This window comes from Trematomus bernacchii, unplaced genomic scaffold (genome assembly GCF_902827165.1).
Source record: "Trematomus bernacchii unplaced genomic scaffold, fTreBer1.1, whole genome shotgun sequence".
NCBI lineage: Eukaryota > Metazoa > Chordata > Actinopteri > Perciformes > Nototheniidae > Trematomus > Trematomus bernacchii.
In genome coordinates, this window is record NW_022987839.1 from 2,889,613 (window position 1) to 2,909,051 (window position 19,439).

The window sequence follows — 19,439 nt, forward strand, 5'->3', positions numbered from 1 at the left end:
ATACATCCAGGTGTTGCCAAAAAGATGTTAACATTTTCAAAATGTATTTATGTGTGATGTTATCCCTTTACATTTTAAAATAATTTTAGCACATTTGTAGTGATCTTCTCACCAGCAGATGGCGCTATAGGATCAGCTGTGAGCATTCTCTCTCCACACACACACACACACCCAAAGTACAAACTCAAAAGTCCTTAATTTAGCAAATGCACTGGCTTTATTGAATGTTAAATCCAGACTCAAACAAGCACCTACACGATGAGCTCGGAAACATAAAGACATTCTTAAATAATTCTTCTCTGCTCTTTAATTGACGCACAAAAGGCAGTAAATCTTGATTGTAATTTTGCATGCTTGTTACGATACAGAGCATGTTGCTGTGCATGAGAGCATGAGAACACGCTGACATTTCCTCTGCAGCGCGGCGGTAACTCTATGTTCCTTCTGGTAGCCAGCTTTCACATTCAACTGAAACATGCTCTCAGTCACAGCAGGCCATGCTTTTTATTCAGGACAGTTATCGGCTCGCTCCGGCAGTCGGCAGCATATATTGAGGTCGATGTAAGAGAGACAATGCATGTGAAGTAGAACGTGATAAAACCGGGCGCTTCGTCAGTGTGAAAAGCAGAAAGAGGTTTCACTTTGGGGGACATGCAGTTCAGAGAGTGTGTGTCTGTGTGAAGGGATGTCTCCAGAGAGGGGGGGGGGGAGAGAGAAGGTCTGCACAGATGGACCTCCTGGACAGCAGAGTTTGGGGGTTGATGGTGAGGAAGTTGTAGAGATCAGAAGTTCTCCATCACCTGGCAGATCTGTGCGAAGACGCATTCTGGTGGCCTCTCAGCGTCAATCTGCAGAAGGAGAGAGAAACACTGTCTGAGCATGGGCGGTTCTGTGGGAGGGGGGGCAACAGGGTCCCAGTGAGCTTGGACCCTCCTGTGGCTCCCCATCAAACATCAGCAGCAGAGGACAGCTAAAGTCTGCTGCAGAGCTCACAGCACACGGGTGACCTCAATACCTGCGGTGGCATTTAAGTTCACACACATTTCAAACGTTCAAACGGCTCATTTTTAATGACAGTTAAACCCGCCTGAACGAAATGTACGTGATAATCTGCTGACCCTCGTGACAGTGCAGACGTCAGTGAAAGAAGCTCCACACAGAGAGGGGTAACCACTGAGTTACAGCCGAGCCATCTGCCTAAAATATGTGTTAAAATAATGTGTAGTTGAGATGAGTCGTGAAGCCCAGAAGAAAGAAAATGTGTGGTGATCCATTTACCTGTTAACATTGACTTTTTTTATGACGTAAAGAACCGGTAAATCCTGCTTTGCCAGGATAATCATATTTACATTTCTTAGTGATCTTTGAAACAGGTAATAGAACAAAGTTTTTGCATGTACATTTTTAGAATTGTATTACCGTATTGTTGTAACACTAATTTCATCCACAAGATGAGGCTGAACTGCAGCCCTTTTGAAAAAGAGTAAAAGCATTCACATTTTCTTCTAGGGTAAGGTTACATTTTCCATGCACTGCTCTAAACACAAGGTACAGTATATAGTGTGTTGTGTCATGTTTTCCTAGAGGCACGACATTTGTGTTATGGAGCACTTATCTGCTTTAAGGGAAAACATTTTCTCAGTTGAAAAATGATTTGCCGTTTTTTTAACAGTTTCATTAGTCAGAGGCACTTTAGTATGAACAATACATTGTGACGCTGACCAAGAGCAGTTGGCAGGATCTATTTTGACAAGACTGAAGTGCATCTGACTCTGATCTGCAAACATCTACTTTAAAAGAATGTGAAATACAAACTATGGGATGTAATTAGATACATATATGGTCTTTTGTACCCAAGGTGCAATTGCTTTGCATTAAACACACCTCAGGAACTTGTTGGATATATTTTGGTAGAAAATTAAATTAACTTCCTGGAATATGGGTTTGGAGGGCCTTTAAATGTAATGTGTGAACTGCTGCTGCCCTGAGAGGGAATCAAACCCCCTACCCTGAGTGTCGGCTGCCTCCAGCCACACTGAATAAAAACACATCCCTCTCTAAAGGCTGTTACCGTGTGCAGGAGCTTCTTGCTCTCATAGTGATCTGCCACCGCCTGGCTGTCGCTGCAGGAGCTCTCCACCCTCCGGTGCAGCGCGCCCTCTCTGTCAGCAGCGGGGGGGACGGAGGAGGATCTGCTGCGGCTCTGCAGGCGGCTGGACATGGTGTCGGTGCAGCAGCTGAGCAGCAGCACGGCATCGGGCTCCCCCATCTGACCCAGGAGACAGGAAGAGGAAAGTCAGCAACAAGTATCAACAGTGAACTTAAAGGTCACCTATTATACTGTTTTTCATCAATATATTATAGGTCTCAGATATATGCAAAACATGTCTCTGAAGTGTTTGGCTCCAAACACCAAACAGATCATTGCAGCATCCCATAATCCCCTCTGTTTCAGCCCTGTTTCTAAAGTGCTGATTCTCTGTCTGTTACTTCAGATGAAAATAAGGAGCCACTCCCCACGCCCCTCTGAGAGATATTTGGTTAAAAAGAACACAATAGGCGCTTTCACACCAAGTACTTTTTCCAGGAATAGTTCCCGGAACTTATTTCCCCGGAAATCTTTAGTTCCGGAACTATCTAGTAGATCGCGTTCACACCGGAATAAGTCCCTGAGGGAGGATTACGCAAATGAAGCCGCTGACGTCACTTCTTCTTCTTCTGCTTTGGGTGTACTGGCAGGCCGCAAACAACTTCACGGCGTGTACTGCCACCCAAAGTCCCCGGCCGGCCGGAAGTCCCCGGAGTTGGGGACTGGCTTCAGTAGAAGCTGCTGGGAGTCTTCCGAGTAAATCGCCAGAAGCGCCGACACCTCCTCATCACTCCACCGCTCCCATGTTGGTGCGCTGGGCTAATGCTAATGCTAATAATGCTAATGCGAGCAAATAAAATGGCGAGTTTTACGGGGCGTGGTTTGCAATTCGCCCAGCCAATCAGAAATTGGAACCTTTTTCTCCCCAGGAAAGTCCCTGCTCTCTAGCAGGGACCGAAAAGGGGTGAAAAGATTCCCGAAAAAAAGTTCTAGTTCCAGATCTTTTTGGTGTGAACGCAAAATCCCAGGAACTATTGGAACTATTCCTGGGAAAAGTACTCCAGTGTGAAAGCGCCTAATGGTGCTCTAGGAGGAGATTCAGGTGATTTGGGGTTACCTTGGTTGGTGATTGGCTAATGGTTACACAAGCCAAAAAATCGTTATGACATCATAAAGTGGCCAAAATCTGATCAGCTCATTTTCAGACAGGTTTTTATATAAATGGATCAGGACAAAAAGTGAGCGAATCTTTTTTCCTGAAACGTTCAGAGTCTCTTTACACAGAGGGGACACATGCTTTGGAATAAAATACATGAAAAGGTGGATTTTGCATAATAGGTGACCTTTAACATACACAGAATCAAGATTGAACCACATGTGTGTCAGCTGGTGCTCTGACCTTGGCCTGGTACTCCTCCGCCCTCCTCAGGTCTCTCAGGAAACCACAGATCACGATGCCTTTCCCCTGCCGGACCGACGCTGACACGGCATCACACAGCAGCTCCAACAGAGTGTCCTGATACCAACACACACAAACATGCAAACATCAAATTACAACAGAGAACCTTCAGCAAATCTTCCAATTGAGAGGCTGAAACCAGCATATTGATCTTTGTGCCTCATAAATAACTAAACGTATAATTGGCGTTTAAATGTGTATGAATTGACACACCCAAGAATCCTTTCTGCAACACTCCTGTCACTCACTCAGGTGTGCAGTGACTTATTTTTCTAAAATATTTTCAACAATATAGTGTCAAACTTGAACTATTTGCATTAGTTCTCAATTCAAACCATGTCTTACATACATGTAGCACAACAGGCAACTTCCTACTACACATGTGATGCACTCCCGTCAGTGGAAGACAAATCAAGCGCACCCTCTGTAATGAGCCGGCCTATTTAAACAGTGTTCTTTGGATTTGCTGCAAGTTTTCACTTACACACACTTCCTGCTATGTTTGAATCTTTTTATAATCAAGCTAAACCGCTAATAAAAGCATCAAGGTGCTTGAAAAGGAGTTTGTGAATGAAATAGTGTTTGTGTTGCACCTTGTTGTTTGAGAAATGTGTGCTACTGTACCTCAAACTGGACACTATGATAGCTTGAAGCTACATCAACACATCAAGCTAAAGGCTTTCCTCTGCTGTACTTCAACAAGCTCTGGTGAGTGTCTTCTGTGTCTTTGTTTGTTATTTGCTGTGTCATTGTTTGTGTGGATTATTGCTCTCTTGCTTGCAGTTGGTTTTCTTGGCGTCTGCTAATTACTGTATGCTAATGTTGCTCCTGGGTTGCTGCAGTTGCTGAATTTCCTTTTCTTCCTGGTTGTTTGTTGATTAAGATGCTTTCATGCTGTTTATTGCTTTGTCAAATAACATAATGGGTTGTTTCCTTTTGATTCAGACTCTAATACAGGGTTACGTTGCATATTGACATATAAATATTGGGGTTTACAAATTGTTATTGTTTCCCTGTAGGCTTTATGTGAAGTGCAATGGTTTTGATAAAACAGGATATGAAGACATTTTACATTCAGCCAGACTTTAGAGGAGTAATTATACTCACAACAAATGGGTTTATGTAACAGCACTAAATACTGTGATATTCTTCATTTCATAATCAACAGCTGATATCCTGCTCCTCTGTTAATGCTGCACTAATGGACGTTTATGTGCTGCTTATCAGCGCTGTATAACTTCCCATAAAAAAGTGTTTTAGATTGATATATGCTCAGGTTGATAATCATTTAGTGCATATCTGTCATGCAGTACTCATATTTCTTCTGTTGTTTTTATGCTTTCTTCATGCTGGATAACTTATTTCCAAGAAACATATGAACACATTTCTGGTTAACAACATTTTCAAGTGATTTTTTGTTATTATTTTGTGTTGAGAAACTTGCTTTGTGGACAAAATCATACGTGTGTTAGTGAACTAAGGATTTCTTTAGTGAAGACAGCCCTGGTGTGAGGCTGCGTATCACTGCTGGGATTGGGATTGACTTTCATTATACATTCACAAGACAGTATTCTCAGTTTCCATTTCATCAGCTCCACTCATCTGAATCTAATGCACCCTCCAAGTGTTTGTGATCATTTGGCCACCATATTAATATCAAACAGGTTAGACTTGTTACTAGAAACACTTCTCGATAATGACAAACAAACAACATGACCGTACACTTGAATCAACAGCTCTCAAAAACAGTTTTATAAAAAAAACTCCACACTATGAACTTCTTTTAGGAACGTTGTATAGACTGTATTAGTTTAAGATGAGTGTTCATACCCTCATAAATCCGGTTGTATTTCCTGCCTTGTATCTAAGTATGGCTGCAAGCTGTGCTGAACTGTGTATGTGCAGCTCTGTAGATACAATCTAACTTCATCTATGTGAATAATCAGTTTGAATGGCTTTCAAAATAGTATGTTTTGAGGCTAGTTTCCTTTATTGGACTGAGATGTATTAGTTCAGACGTAAGGGAAACATGCGAACAGCTCCACTGTCGCTACTCTACTACTCTTGTTGATGTTTTAAAATGTGTCTGAAAGTGTTTTTCTACATCTTCCTACATCTAAAACCATATCATCCACCATCTTCATCATCTACGACCACATTTTGACTCATCTTTAAACTTCTATAACGCTCAGATTCTGGTCCATCCGAGCCCCCGAGTCTCTCATGTTTAGCATCGACGTTTGATTGCAATTCTAAAAGGACGGTGCTCATGACTTTTTGAATCATTTCCTGTTATGGTGATTCTGTCCTTCTCGAGAAAAGCTCACAGAAAGGAAGGAAGGAAGGAAGGAAGGGAGGAAGGGAGGGAGGGAGGGAGGGAGATTTATGTTTTGTGATGACTCAACCTTGTCAGAAGCAAAAGTAAAAGTACTCGTTATGCAGAATGGCCCATTTAAGCACCATGTTTTTTAAATTATTTTATTTTAATCATTGATGCATTGTTGTGTTTATCATTTCAATGTTGCACTTGGTAAAGGTCAGGTTTATTTACCTGCTTGGTAGCTTAACCTATATTAATCTATGATCACTTAGTAGTGATTTATATTTTGGAATAAAAATCTGCAAAGTGGACTAAGAGTATAAAGTAGCATAATGTGAAAATACTCAAGTAAAGTACAAGTACCTCAATCTTTCACTTAAGTACAGTATTGTACCACTGCTAGTTTTCATCTTAGATTTGTGATATTTGGAATAACCGTAGTCTCTGTAATCTTCTGAAACGACCCACTGTTGGAGCGGCTCTGTTGCCCTTTACCCTCTCATTGTGTCATTATGTTACAGCTGATTATCAAAATTCTCATTGTGTAAATGTATTTTGAAAGCCCCAAAGGTCAAGCCTACAATGTTGTTGGGTTAAGTACCGATAATGAGATATTTGGTCCAGAAATATTGTGATATTTGTTTTCCTCTTTATCTCCCAGCCCTGCATGTGGCCGACAGGAAGCGGGCGGAGGGATAACAGTCAATGGAGAACATTACATTTTGTGTTGCCAGGCAACAGTACAGTAATATTTCACCAGGTCTCTCTCTGTAGTTCGTAGCAGTTTTAACACTCACACGACAGCATTTAATTGAACTTAAAACCAATAACTCTGATGTGGTTTTTGTAGTGTTCTGCTCTAAACCTGCACTACAGTTAATCCCGCTTATCCTTCATAACTAATTCACTCACACATCATAAAAATAAGTGACGATGTTTGTGAACACATGGGACATGACCTTAATGTTCTGTAAGAAGCTTTAGACAGCTGAGCCTCGCCTGAGTGCCTCGGGTTTCTGCTCTCAGATCACAGAAAGTCAAAGTAAATCTGAGGTGTCTATTAAATTGCAATTGCAAATCCGTTCCACACAAACTACCCTTTACATCTTTATATAATAGGAAGCCTGATTGTCTTGGATTTCGTAGATTTTTCACAAGGTTTTCTATTGTTGTAGCTATTCATTGCATCTTCCCAAAACCTCCTGCCCAAAATGTCAAAATGAAAGGATCAGAAAAGATAAAATAATGTCACAAATAGTTTTATAGCAATGGAGATATGGCATTTTGGCTTTTTGGCAGAGGAAGACATATCAGATCAGACCAACTTATTGCTGAATTTGGTGTAATTTGTAATAGTTTTAGTTGAAAATAAGACATATGACATATTTCTATCCTTACTCTTGACATGATTATCTATTAGAGTGCGTGCAAGGATTCATACTCTGTCCTTTACTCATCATTTATGTCAACAGTTTTATTTATCAGGCTGGCTTTGAAGGTTATGCTGAATTCATGAGCAGAAAATACTTTCATAAAAAGATAAATCCTTCCTGACAGATTAAAGGCTAAAAATCCTTTTCTGTGTGCTTCACCAAACTGTTGAGTGGCGTGAATGGACACGCTACCGACTACACTTCTTTTCAAATGTGTTACATGAGGAGACGGATCAATACTTTGTGACGCATTCAGACCAACTGTCCTCAATGTGTGCCATTCACAAAGCAGCTAGTTCAACACACACCTTCACACCTTGGAACGTGTGAAGCTGTGTGTGTGTGTGTGTGTGTGTGTGTGTGTGTGTGTGTGTGTGTGTGTGTGTGTGGTGTGTGTGTGTGTGTGTGTGTGTGTGTGTGTGTGTGTGTGTGTGTGTGTGTGTGTGTGTGTGTGTGTGATGTGTGTGTGTGTGTGTGTGGTTGTGTGTGTGTGTGTGTGTGTGTGTGTGTGGTGTGTGTGTGTGGGTGTGTTGTGTGTGTGTGTGTGTGTGTGTGTGTGTGTGGGTGTGTGTGTGTGTGTGTGTGTGTGTGTGTGCCAGGCGCCAGTGTGCAGTGATGTGAAATGTCAGACTCTGTGCAGTTGAATCTAGAAATCTCCCTGACAGCCACCGGTACAGTGCGATGCTGAGGATTAGTAATCACCAGCAGCAAAATGCATCACTGCTCCAAATCTCTGCAGACCTGATGAGACGTGGATGCTGAGAATGAGGCCAGGAAGCTAAATGTTCCTCACCTCTATACCGTTTCACTATGGGGTGGATGGTACATAATTTGCCTGCTCCTTTGTGCTTTACACAAGGAAACAAAAAAGAGACAGGTATTCTGATGCAAGATGAGAATATTTAGTGGCCCTTTGGGACCGTTAATGTCTGCAGAAAGTGTCGTCCCTTACCAATTTGTATGTGTTCAGTTTTTTTCACCATGGAAGTGTCCTTTCATGTATCAACGTGTGCATGCCACTTTACCTAATATGTTAGTCTACTCTTAATTTTGCACCTTTGCTGTAACGCCAAATTTCCCGGATTTCGGATTCTGAAGACTGCGTTACAGAGTGGACTCTCACTATCAGTGAGAAGGAGGACCTATATACTGATTTGCAGGTTCATAATCGTATGTAGTGTCTCTCCTGTGACATGTCTTCCATGCTTTAATGTTCAAAAATCTCTTTATTGTTCTCATACTGCCTGTGCTGCAGCACCTCTTTTCACCCTCTGTCTGAAACCAGAGCCCAGTCTGCTCTGATTGGTTAGCTGGCCGGCTCTGTTGTGATTGGTCAACCGCTGAGAGATGTCCTGCCCCTTATCCTATCACGTACAATGTGTTGGAGCGCTAGCCAATAAAAGCACGACTGTTACATAGTGATGTCACTATAGGGAACTTTGGTGTTTTAGCCTTTACAGACCATTGACATGCACACAAACGTATATAACACCATACAGGAAAGGGAAAAGCACAAAAAGCGAAATAAGGCCCCTTTAATTTATAATTGGATTGGATTGCTGTTGCTGCCAATACAATTTCTTCCTTCACTCAAAATGTGTTTTTGCTTATTGATGCTCCACTTTGTTTGACCTTCTCTGTGCTGAATGATGTACGTGTCGAGATGAAATCTGAAGGCTGTTTTCACATTTCTGTACTGAATGGGGAATGTTTTTATACACGAGCAATTCATGAAATATGAATCCCACGGTATATAAAGTAGTAAAAATGTGCTCCACCTCAGGCTATAACTCTCTGAAAGGGAATAAAAAGTATATTATGCTTTTTCTTCGCAATTTAATTTGTAATATTATAGATAATTGTCAGTTTCCACCATTTTATGAGCTTGTCAGAGTGAATTTAAATGAGCCTATTTCCCATAAACTTCTGACAAATTGTCCAGTGTCTGCCGCCCTGATGAAAATGTTTACGTCTTCTCGGAAAATGTTATCCTCAGAGAGTTTTCAGATAATTCATCTGGTTCGCAGTCTGTGGTTGCTTCCATCTCCATTATATGCCAGCTCTGCCTGGAACATTGTGTTCAATCTCTGCTAAAGCCACTCTGAGCACTCTTGGCTGTACCATCCCTCTTCTATTCATTTCATAAGACCTTAGCAGAAAAAAACATGTTTGTGGTATATCAGTATTTTCTGATCTGTGGTATCACATTTTCTGTGGTGGGAGCATGAAGGATGTTTTTCTGTGTCTTCAGCTGTCCGTCTTCTCTGAAATACAATCTATAAGATCTTGTTTTTTTAAAGGTATAATTTACTGAGCACATTGTTCGTTGCTCCCAGAGATCACCTGTCAGGTTTCTGTGACATCTTTTTAATTTAATTTTCATGTTCAGACACGCAATTCATTTCATTACTTAATATCTAGTTCTTGTATTCACTCCAGACAAACTACTTTTTCTGAGTTTGTTCTAAGTTAACTATGATCCCTTAAAGACTGCTTTTAACCAATATAAGGTGTAATTATTGATCACACAGGCAAGCAATTTTCTTAATAAAACTGGACTTTTATTCTTAAATTAAATACGATTTTTTTATTTTTCCTTTATGGTATTCAACTTTTGTAGTATTTTCTTTTTTCTTTCCCCTTTTCTTACTATGTTAATTTTTATGCACCAAAATACCTATAGGCAAATTCTACAAAATGTCAATGTAGATAAAACTGACAACGCAGGCTGCTCAGAAACCAAGTTTAAGTAATTAAAAGTAGTGGCCATATGCCCTGTGTTTATACGTTAAGTGAACAGCAGCACACTGACCTCCGGCAGCGTCCCCCCTCTCTCCAGGACGTCCCGCAGCTGACGCCCTCTGTCGCCGTGAGACTGCAGCTCGTTACACAGCAGGTCGCCGAGGGCAACGTGACGCAGGCCGAACCGCTCCTCCATCCGCTCACACTGCAGAGATTTACCTGAGCCTGGACCACCTGTGAGAGGACACACACGCACACACACACACACACACACACACACACACACACACACACACACACACACACACACACACACACACACACACACACACACACACACACACACACACACACACACACACACACACACACACACACACACACACACACACACACACACACACACACACACACACACACACACACACACACACACGGGGGTCAGTCGGTCCTCAGAGACGAGAAATCACTGAAGCACAACACAAAGTGAGACGAGGAGGAAATTGAGAGGTAAAAAAAGAGCAAGATAATGGAAGTCCATCGGAAATAGAGTGTGTGCCTTTGTGTTTTTGAGACAGAGAGAGTTCTGTCTGCATGTGAGTATTTTTGGGGAGACTGAGAGGGAGAGCAGGACTTAAGTGTGAGGATATAAGAGAGGAGAAAGATTGTGTGTGTGTGTGTGTGTGTGTGTGTGTGTGTGTGTGTGTGTGTGTGTGTGTGTGTGTGTGTGTGTGTGTGTGTGTGTGTGTGTGTGTGTGTGTGTGTGTGTGTGTGTGTGTGTGTGGGGCGTGTGTGGGCGCACAGTGAATGTGCACATCACAGGTCGGATTCATCGCCAGGGGCTGAGAGTCAGGTTATCACAGATCATTATCATCATCTCCTCTTACTAAATCTGTACACACACACACACACACACACACACACACACACACACACACACACACACACACACACACACACACACACACACACACACACACACACACACACACACACACACACACACACACACACACACACACACACACACACACACACACACACACACACACACACACACACACACCACACACTGCACCAGGAAGAGGGAGTCTAAAATTGAGCGTTGCTAGCCCCAAACAAGTATAGCAGCTCTCCCTTCTCTATAGCCTGGTTTCCATTTAAATGTATTGCAAAACTATACAAAAAAGTTGTCATTTCAGAAAACTCATCCTACTGATAAGCTGTTTTCCATAATCAAAATTATTCCAGCTTGCTCCACTGCTATTCTGTTATGGCTGTAGGGGTTTTTATCACTTGATAACTATATTACATGGCCATGGAGCTGAGTGAAGCCTCAGCAGACAGAGGTGATCGATCATAACCAGCCTCGGGCACAGTAATAAAACTCAGGATGTTCTCCACATTTATTAGTATTCCCCTCGAGGCACAGTGTCGCTGCCCTCTGCCCAAAACAAACATCCTCATCACAGTTTCCTCAGAGAGCAGGGACTGATAAGAGTGGCGCACCGGGGGACGACCTGGAGTCAGGAAGGCAGATATTGATTCATTTATTGTACATTCAGCACATATTCACTGATTTAATATATTCCACCAGCCTCCAAAAGGCAGCACAGCCCCCTCACGCCTACTCACAAGAAGTTTTACTCCGCTGTTTGACACCTCTGCCAGGAATTGAAATAATGACCCAACAGGGCGAAAGTCCACAGAAGCTTGTATTAAACTCTCCTATTTAGTCGGGTAAAACTCAAACCTGCTGTATGAACTGGCTCTGTGAGTAAAAATAGTTTTCTCTCTCTGAGAACATTTGAAATGTTGCGTAACTGGCCCTGAGAGTAGAAAGCTTTTAGCACAATTAAGGGTATTTATAATGCCTTTTTAGTTTTTTTGTACAGGGCAAAAACTGCTGCTGCTTTCAATTAAAAATAATGCTCAGATTCTCCGTTAATGTTAAGCAACTTCAATAATTTATTTACCATACATACACAGAAGATATTTGTCATGCTTAATGCTCAGGAAAGAGGCCGAGTGACAGCTTCACTTAAACCTGTAATAAGGGACTTATGTTGGGCCTCTTAAGAGGGCAATGGAGACGATATGTAAAAAATAACACTGACATATTTTAAGTAAATATGAGGAAATTGTTAGTAGTAAAAGTTTGACCAATAGGACTCTGATTGGACCAATAGGACTCATTGATTACTTCTTGCTTTACTCCTGTATATGTGGTGTACCTCAAGGCTCAATCCGAGGTCTCCTTTCCTTCAATATGTTACCATTTGGTGAAGTTATTAACATTTTATGAATTATTTGTTCGAGTTTCATTGCTATACTGATGATACACAGTTATATGTACGAATTCCGCCCGGTTCGTCCATCCAATGTTTTTTGTGTAAAACATCTTCAATCTCTGCTCAAGCCACTCTGAGCACTCTTGGCTGTACCATCCCTCTTCTATTCATTTCATAAGCCCTTAGCAGAAAAAAACATGTTTGTGGTATATCAGTATTTTCTGATCTGTGGTATCACATTTTCTGTGGTGGGAGCATGAAGGATGTTTTTCTGTGTCTTCAGCTGTCCGTCTTTTCTGAAATACAATCTATAAGATCTTGTTTTTGTAAAGGTATAATTTATTGAGCACATTGTTCGTTGCTCCCAGAGATCACCTGTCAGGTTTCTGTGACATCTTTTTAATTTAATTTTCATGTTCAGACACGCAATTCATTTCATTACTTAATATCTAGTTCTTGTATTCACTCCAGACAAACTACTTTTTCTGAGTTTGTTCTAAGTTAACTATAATCCCTTAAAGACTGCTTTTAACCAATATATAATTATTGATCACACAGGCAAGCAATTTTCTTAATAAAACTGGACTTTTATTCCTAAATTAAATACAATTTTTTTATTTTTCCTTTATGGTATTCAACTTTTGTAGTATTTTCTTTTCTTACTATGTTCATTTTTATGCACCAAAATACCTATAGGCAAATTCTACAAAATCAATGTAGATAAAACTGACAACGCAGGCTGCTCAGAAACCAAGTTAAGTCAAACATTAAAACATACATTTTACAATGTCTCTATGGCATAGTGAAGGGTAGAGTACAACAAATGGTCTTCTCCTCTGTCACTCGAATCCTACATTTATTCAGACAATTTGGTGAACATTGGCAGACATTTGCACACATTCTAGTGTCTCTCTCTACTGACCCTCAGTTAGGTGGTTTTAGATTTGAAAAAAAACCTGCCATGTGTGAACAGCCCCATCACAGCATTTTTCTTTAAGAGCCAAAAGTGACAGTGGATTAAATGAGATGGAGACAGAGATTACATGAGGCAAAGAGGGCAGAGGAACATATCTAGGAAATATTTCCCGCTACATTATTATTTCCCCTCAAAGCGTCAGCAGGTAATACTTTAATGCAAAACACAAATCAGTCCAAATGACTAACGGGCCGCTGAGGACACAAGCTGCTCGCCTCCAGTAATTCAGATGCTTCAGTTACATATTTAAAGTACAAAATGCTCTTTGCTGGATTCAGAAAAGAGGATTGAATCTGCGTTGAAGAGATTTTCACATTTAACCGCCACCATACCTCTTAGGGAAGACCGAGGACTTTGCAAGGTGCTCTTTACTTTCCAAAGACAGTATTTTTGTGTAATATAAATGCAGACTGTAAAAGACGGACTCAGGTGTGTTCACTGCCACCTTGTCAGTAGTTTTGTGACATTTCTTAATGCCTTATTATGCTTTTAGTCATTTCAAAAGATTAACAAAGTCCCTTAAGAGAAGATTGCTTGAATTGCTTGTTTTGTTAAAGCAACAATTAAAAACGTCATTGCCACTTAAAGGATAAGGTCTGCCATTTTCTTTTCTTATTATAACATTTAAATGAACCTAATGGTGTAGACCAGGGGGGTCAAACTCAATTTAATCGCGGGCCACATCAGCATTATGGTTGCACTCAAAGGGCCGGTTGTAACTTTAAGACTATATAAAAATACATATATAAATATATATATAAAATAATGTATTATATTACATTATTGCCTCTGCATTGGATTATTATCGGATAGGGTAATAACTTCATAATTAACTACGTCTGAAAGCAGAAGTCTGGGGCAAATAATTGCAAGTCTCTTCAGTGTGCATGTCACAAAATGATTTAAAAAGAAAAGCCAAATTCTGGAAGACAAGTCACAATCAAAAAACAGAAGTGACATTTTTTTAAAAAGGAAGTGACATTTACAAAAAAAGTAACATTTAAAAAAAAAAGTCAAATTCTGAGAAAAAGTCTAATTTGAGATGCATAGTGGGACATGTAGTTTATGGGCAACGTGCTTCTGTAAATCATCATCTAACCGTATCATTTCATTTCATTTCAAACCTTTATTTATCCAGGTTGTATCCCATTGAGATCATTGATCTCTTTTTCAAGGGAGACCTGCTCAAGTAGGTTCCACATGAAACATTAAAACATAAACAGAACAACAAAAAGGACATCATACAGCATCATTACAGGGATTACAATTTACATAACTATCCACATGAACAGGTACCAACAGCTTCCGATTCAGTAGCATCCAACCGAGCTTTAAAAACATGTAGTGGCACCAGATTGCTCAGTTTCCATTTCAATTGCAGACTATTCCAAGACAGTGGAGCTGCGCATCTAAATGCTATCTTCCCTAAGACAGTCCTAGCAGTTGGCACATTTAATAAAACCACAGCATGCGATCTCAGGGAGTAGCCACTTACAATTCGCCGTGAGATCAGGGAGCAGATGTAGTATAATAAACATATAATATTCTTTGCAAGCTCTTGTGGGGCCACAGGAAATGAAGTCACAGGCCGGATTTAGCCCCCGGGCCTTGAGTTTGACACCCCTGGTGTAGACTTTTCATCCAAAATCTGATATAATTCCTCTGGGCTTCCTTAATCGCAATGAAAACACACCATTGTTTATTTTGAGCTAATCCCACCTCGTCCTGCTGCTCTAAATACTCACTGGAGATCAAAATGTGTGTTAATCCTCAACTGAAACAACTTTGAGTATTTTCTCCTGTTTGAGTTATAGGTAATGCAAACTGCAGTTCCCAGCTGTGTAAGAAAAGAAAATGAAACTACTTTTGAGATGTGTTATTACCTCAGTGGGCACGGAGAGACTGATTTCTTACATTTTCTTATTGGAAATAAAGCACAAGGGATTTTCCTTGATCACTAACGTTGTGGTGGTTGCTGCTTGTTAATGACTATGGAGGGTTTCATCAACGGCCACCAAAGGTTTTCCCACCATTTAAATGTCTGATCCTCAGTCTGACTCTCATTACAAGAGTACACATTGTAGTTTCTGCAGAGAGGGAGGAAATAGAAATGAAGAAGCTGGAAGAGAGAGAGAGAGAGCGCAGAGGGACATGAATGAGAGGAGATGAAAAAAGGCTGAAAGCTCAGGCGCCAGTGAAACCTCACATTAGCATTTTCTCTCCGGCTTCATCTCCAACTTTCTTTCTGAAGCATCGCTGCAGAACAACGCTCCAACTTTTCCCTCCAGTTTGTATAATCGGGGAGGCTTTGAATGGATACACCCACATCAAGTCATCAACTTTTGATTAAAGCAGCTTTGAGAACACAGATGCTTACATAGTATACTGACCTTCATTCATTTTAAAGGGGCCCTATTGTGCTTTTTGGTGTTCTCCCTTTCCTGTAGTGTGTTTATATGTTTGTGTGCATGTAAAGGGTCTGCAAAGGCTAAAATCCCTGTGTTCCCTCCAGAGGGAATTTATCTCCCACATACTCACCCCCCTGCCTGAATTGCCTCCATTGGACCCCTTTGTTTACTTCCATAACATAGTGACATCACGTTGTAACACTTGTAAACATGGCACTACATACAACTATGAACCTGAAATTAGCATTATATGACCTCTTTAAGAAAAAGGTTAGCCACTACCAGCAGGCAACTACATCTTAATATAGGGACTTTCTCATGAGTTGATTATGTTTTTTAAGTATTTTAGTATTTTCCTTATCCTCCAAGTTAAGAATTTGTCCAATTTAAGGTCACCAGTGTGATCCACGCTCTTATATAATGCCATTCCTTCCTTTTCCCCTCTGATATTAGTACTTCAATCCTTAAAGACACCCTGATATTCACTCTCAAAAGCCTTTCAGAGGGCAGGTAGATGAGCATCAAGAAACTCTTCTTCTTAACCAGATAAAAACAGTCTGGCAGATAACCCCCCTAAAGCTGCAGCATCAGCAAGTTTGGAAAAGAGCGACAGCAGGAGATGACGTTAAGGGGACATTAAGTTCTCATTAATAAGTGAGGAGTCCTCATGCTGAGTCAGGGAGTCTTCAGACTGTTTTAGAAGTCAGCATCAAGTCTGAGAAAGCTGGAGAGACAACCTGTCCTGTGAGGTGACACAAAACTGATCCTCCACCAGCCAGTGAGTCATCTGTTGTTTTTTACTCGCACTATATAATTTAGTCAATGCGGTTGCTCCTGGTTGCAAAGCACTTTGTTACTTGGCTTTTAAAGTGCACTTAAAAATGCTTGAAAATGCTGTAAATAAAACACTGTTATGTTACGATGAAGAGGCTTTGTTGGGATCTCATGCTGATTATTTTCTTTTTAAGTGTAGTTTAGACTGGTTTTTATTAGGCTCACTGCTTACGCTTTTAACGAAAGGGATGGTCCACCTTAATGAGAATAAATGGGTTATCTTTGATCTCTTGAATCCTGCAATTCATTTGTGTATACAGTTTTAAAGGATTTGTTAGCCTGGTGGACTATGGTACTGCTTTGAAGTTAGGGACACTCTATTTCTACAGCTACTCTGATCAATATTTTATTCTAAAGGGGCCCTCTATGCTTGTTGGGGTTTTCCCTCTGCTGTAGTGTGTTATATCGTTTTTTGTGACAGTGTGTTGTTCTTGAATAGACACTAAACACGAACCCCTCACAGTGCAACCTGTCAGCAAACTGTTTCACGCATTCCTCCCAGCGCCCTGCAGGCAGATCTGTAGGTGGTGAAAGGTTTTAGAGATCTGAGTAGAAGGCTGATGATTTGAGCTAACGGCTACAACACCATCAGGCGACTTTGTCTTAATTTAAGGACTTTATTTTAAACTTATTTTCAGTATTTAGTATAGTTCTGGTCCACAAATAACTTTATAGTGTTTTTCTTTGACTCCAAATTGAGTATTTTCCAATTTAAGGTGACCACAATTCCTACAAACTCTGATGTGATGCTACCTTTTTATTTTCCCTTACGATATTGCTTTTTAATTTTTTGAAGACGCCCTGATACTCTCATCAGCTTTTCACAGGGCAGAGAAATGAGCAGCATGAGACTCTTCTGGGAGTGTGTAAAAGCGAAACTGTCTTGCTGTGATTAGTCCAACTGTCATACTATAGAATTGGGAGGGATGAAACCCTCTTTAATGGTCACACATGCAGAGCACACAGCACACACACAGTGAAATTTGTTCTCTGCTTTTAACCCATCCTAGTACCAGGAGTCTAGTACTAGGAGCAGTGGGCAGCTATTGTACAGCGCCCGGGGAGCAATGGGAGTGAGGGGGGGAAGGGGGATGTCCGGTGCCTTGCTCAAGGGCACCACGGCAGGGCAGGAGGTGAACTGGGACCTCTCCAAGTAGAAGTCCACACTCCATATTTTTTAGGTCTGGTCGGGGACTTGAACCGGCGACCCTACGGCTCACAGTCCAAGCCCCTACTGACTGAGCCACTGCCGGACAGTAGAAAGTATGATCACAATTTGCTATAAGCGGAGTAAAATCCTGTTAGCTGACGTGGCCAACCTTTAATTATTTGGTATCAAATCTGCTCATGCGAGTGGAGGTGACAGTTGTTTTATAAGCTGTTGGCATTTCCTCCCAATTATCTGCTGCTGGGGGAAAGCTCCTGCTCTAACTCAACCTCAAACATCCAGACACACTGGAGTTAGTGCAGATCAGTGGGGATTTGTCTGGGTGGTTTTCAGGAAAAGGGTTTTAACAATACTTATACACGGATTAGTACATCTGAATGAGCCTATTTGTAGTGTTGTCTGTAGTGGTGAAGGGAGGATTTTGTTCTGTGACACTAAACACTTAATTTGATGCCTTTTGTTAGTAAAGTTTTTAATAACGACTTGTATTCATGTTCTTATCATCTTTGACTATTCTCTCTTTATCAGAGTTTTGTTTTCCACTGATGAACAGTGTTTAAATGTGCCATGAAATTCTACAGGAGCATTTTTTAAAGCTTTTTTATTAATTACTTCATTAACTCTCCTTCTCTCGGAAACGAGCGAGAGCCTCTGAAAACAGAACATCTGTCATTCCCCCTGCAGCGACGCTCCTGAACGCAGCTTTACCATCATCAGTGTGAGTTTAGTTCACTGGAAACATGCAGAAAAATATCCGGGCAGCTGCTCATTATTATACTGTGTGTGTGTGTGTGTGTGTGTGTGTGTGTGTGTGTGTGTGTGTGTGTGTGTGTGTGTGTGTGTGTGTGTGTGTGTGTGTGTGTTGTGTGTGTGTGTGTGTGTGTGTGTGTGTGTGTGTGTGGTGTGTGTGTGTGTGTGTGTGTGGTGTGGGTGGGTGTGGGGGGTGTGGGGGTGGGGTGGTGTTTCAGCTTTGTCTAATGAAGTAGGCTCCACCAGTGTGTGTGTGTACGTACCCATCATGAAGATGACCTTTGGTTTCTTCTGTTCTGTACAATAACCTGTCAGAGGGAAGAGATCAGAGTTTACTGAGCAGTAGGTCAACACATGCAGGACACTGTACACGCACGCAGGCACAGAAATAATTCAGAATAATTTGTTTATATATATTTGAACCACCAACAGCCTGGTTTGTAAATGAGAAATTAGGAAATTACACGCGTTATACCAAAGTCCCATAAATCACACTTTTCTTTTGTGAACATTTTATAACGTTTTCAGTATAAGTGACATTATTTAATGTAAGATTTATGTCTAATATCCTTTACAAATCAGAGGTTCAGCAGTTGATTCCCACCCAAAATTGCTCCCGTTCGCATGTCTATGGTCACATACCATGAGTTTATGTAAACTGCTTTGGATTAAAAAGCGATCTAAATACCATGTAACAATAATAATAATAATAATCGGTGTAATTAACATTATCTTATTCTCAATGGCTGAAATAAACTAATTTGCCATAACTGATCTTGTGTTGTATTACACCATATACTAACTTAGTATTATCCTTCAGTGATTACTCACTAAATGCTAAGGCAAATTGTTAAATATATTATATTGCCATATAATACAACTTGCTGTTGCCAATATTGTTTAGAGAAAATATCTCTAAACACTCTCTCTCTTATGCACTGATATAGATTAAAGGGATGTCAAATGCAG

The 19,439-nt window shown here is 40.8% G+C and overlaps 1 protein-coding gene across 1 annotated transcript in view; it reads right to left on the minus strand.

Moving 5' to 3' along the window:
• Positions 1-194: 194 nt before the first annotated feature.
• ak5 (adenylate kinase 5) overlaps positions 195-19,439 on the minus strand; it is a 62,880-nt gene continuing 43,635 nt past the window's right edge. Inside the window, exons 10-14 of the mRNA XM_034153152.1 lie at positions 18,734-18,778; positions 10,114-10,277; positions 3,489-3,605; positions 2,072-2,269; positions 195-848 (exon numbers count right to left, since the gene is read on the minus strand). Coding sequence (XP_034009043.1) covers positions 783-848; positions 2,072-2,269; positions 3,489-3,605; positions 10,114-10,277; positions 18,734-18,778 — 590 coding nt within the window. The 3' untranslated portion in view covers positions 195-782. The remainder of the gene's footprint in view (positions 849-2,071; positions 2,270-3,488; positions 3,606-10,113; positions 10,278-18,733; positions 18,779-19,439) is intronic.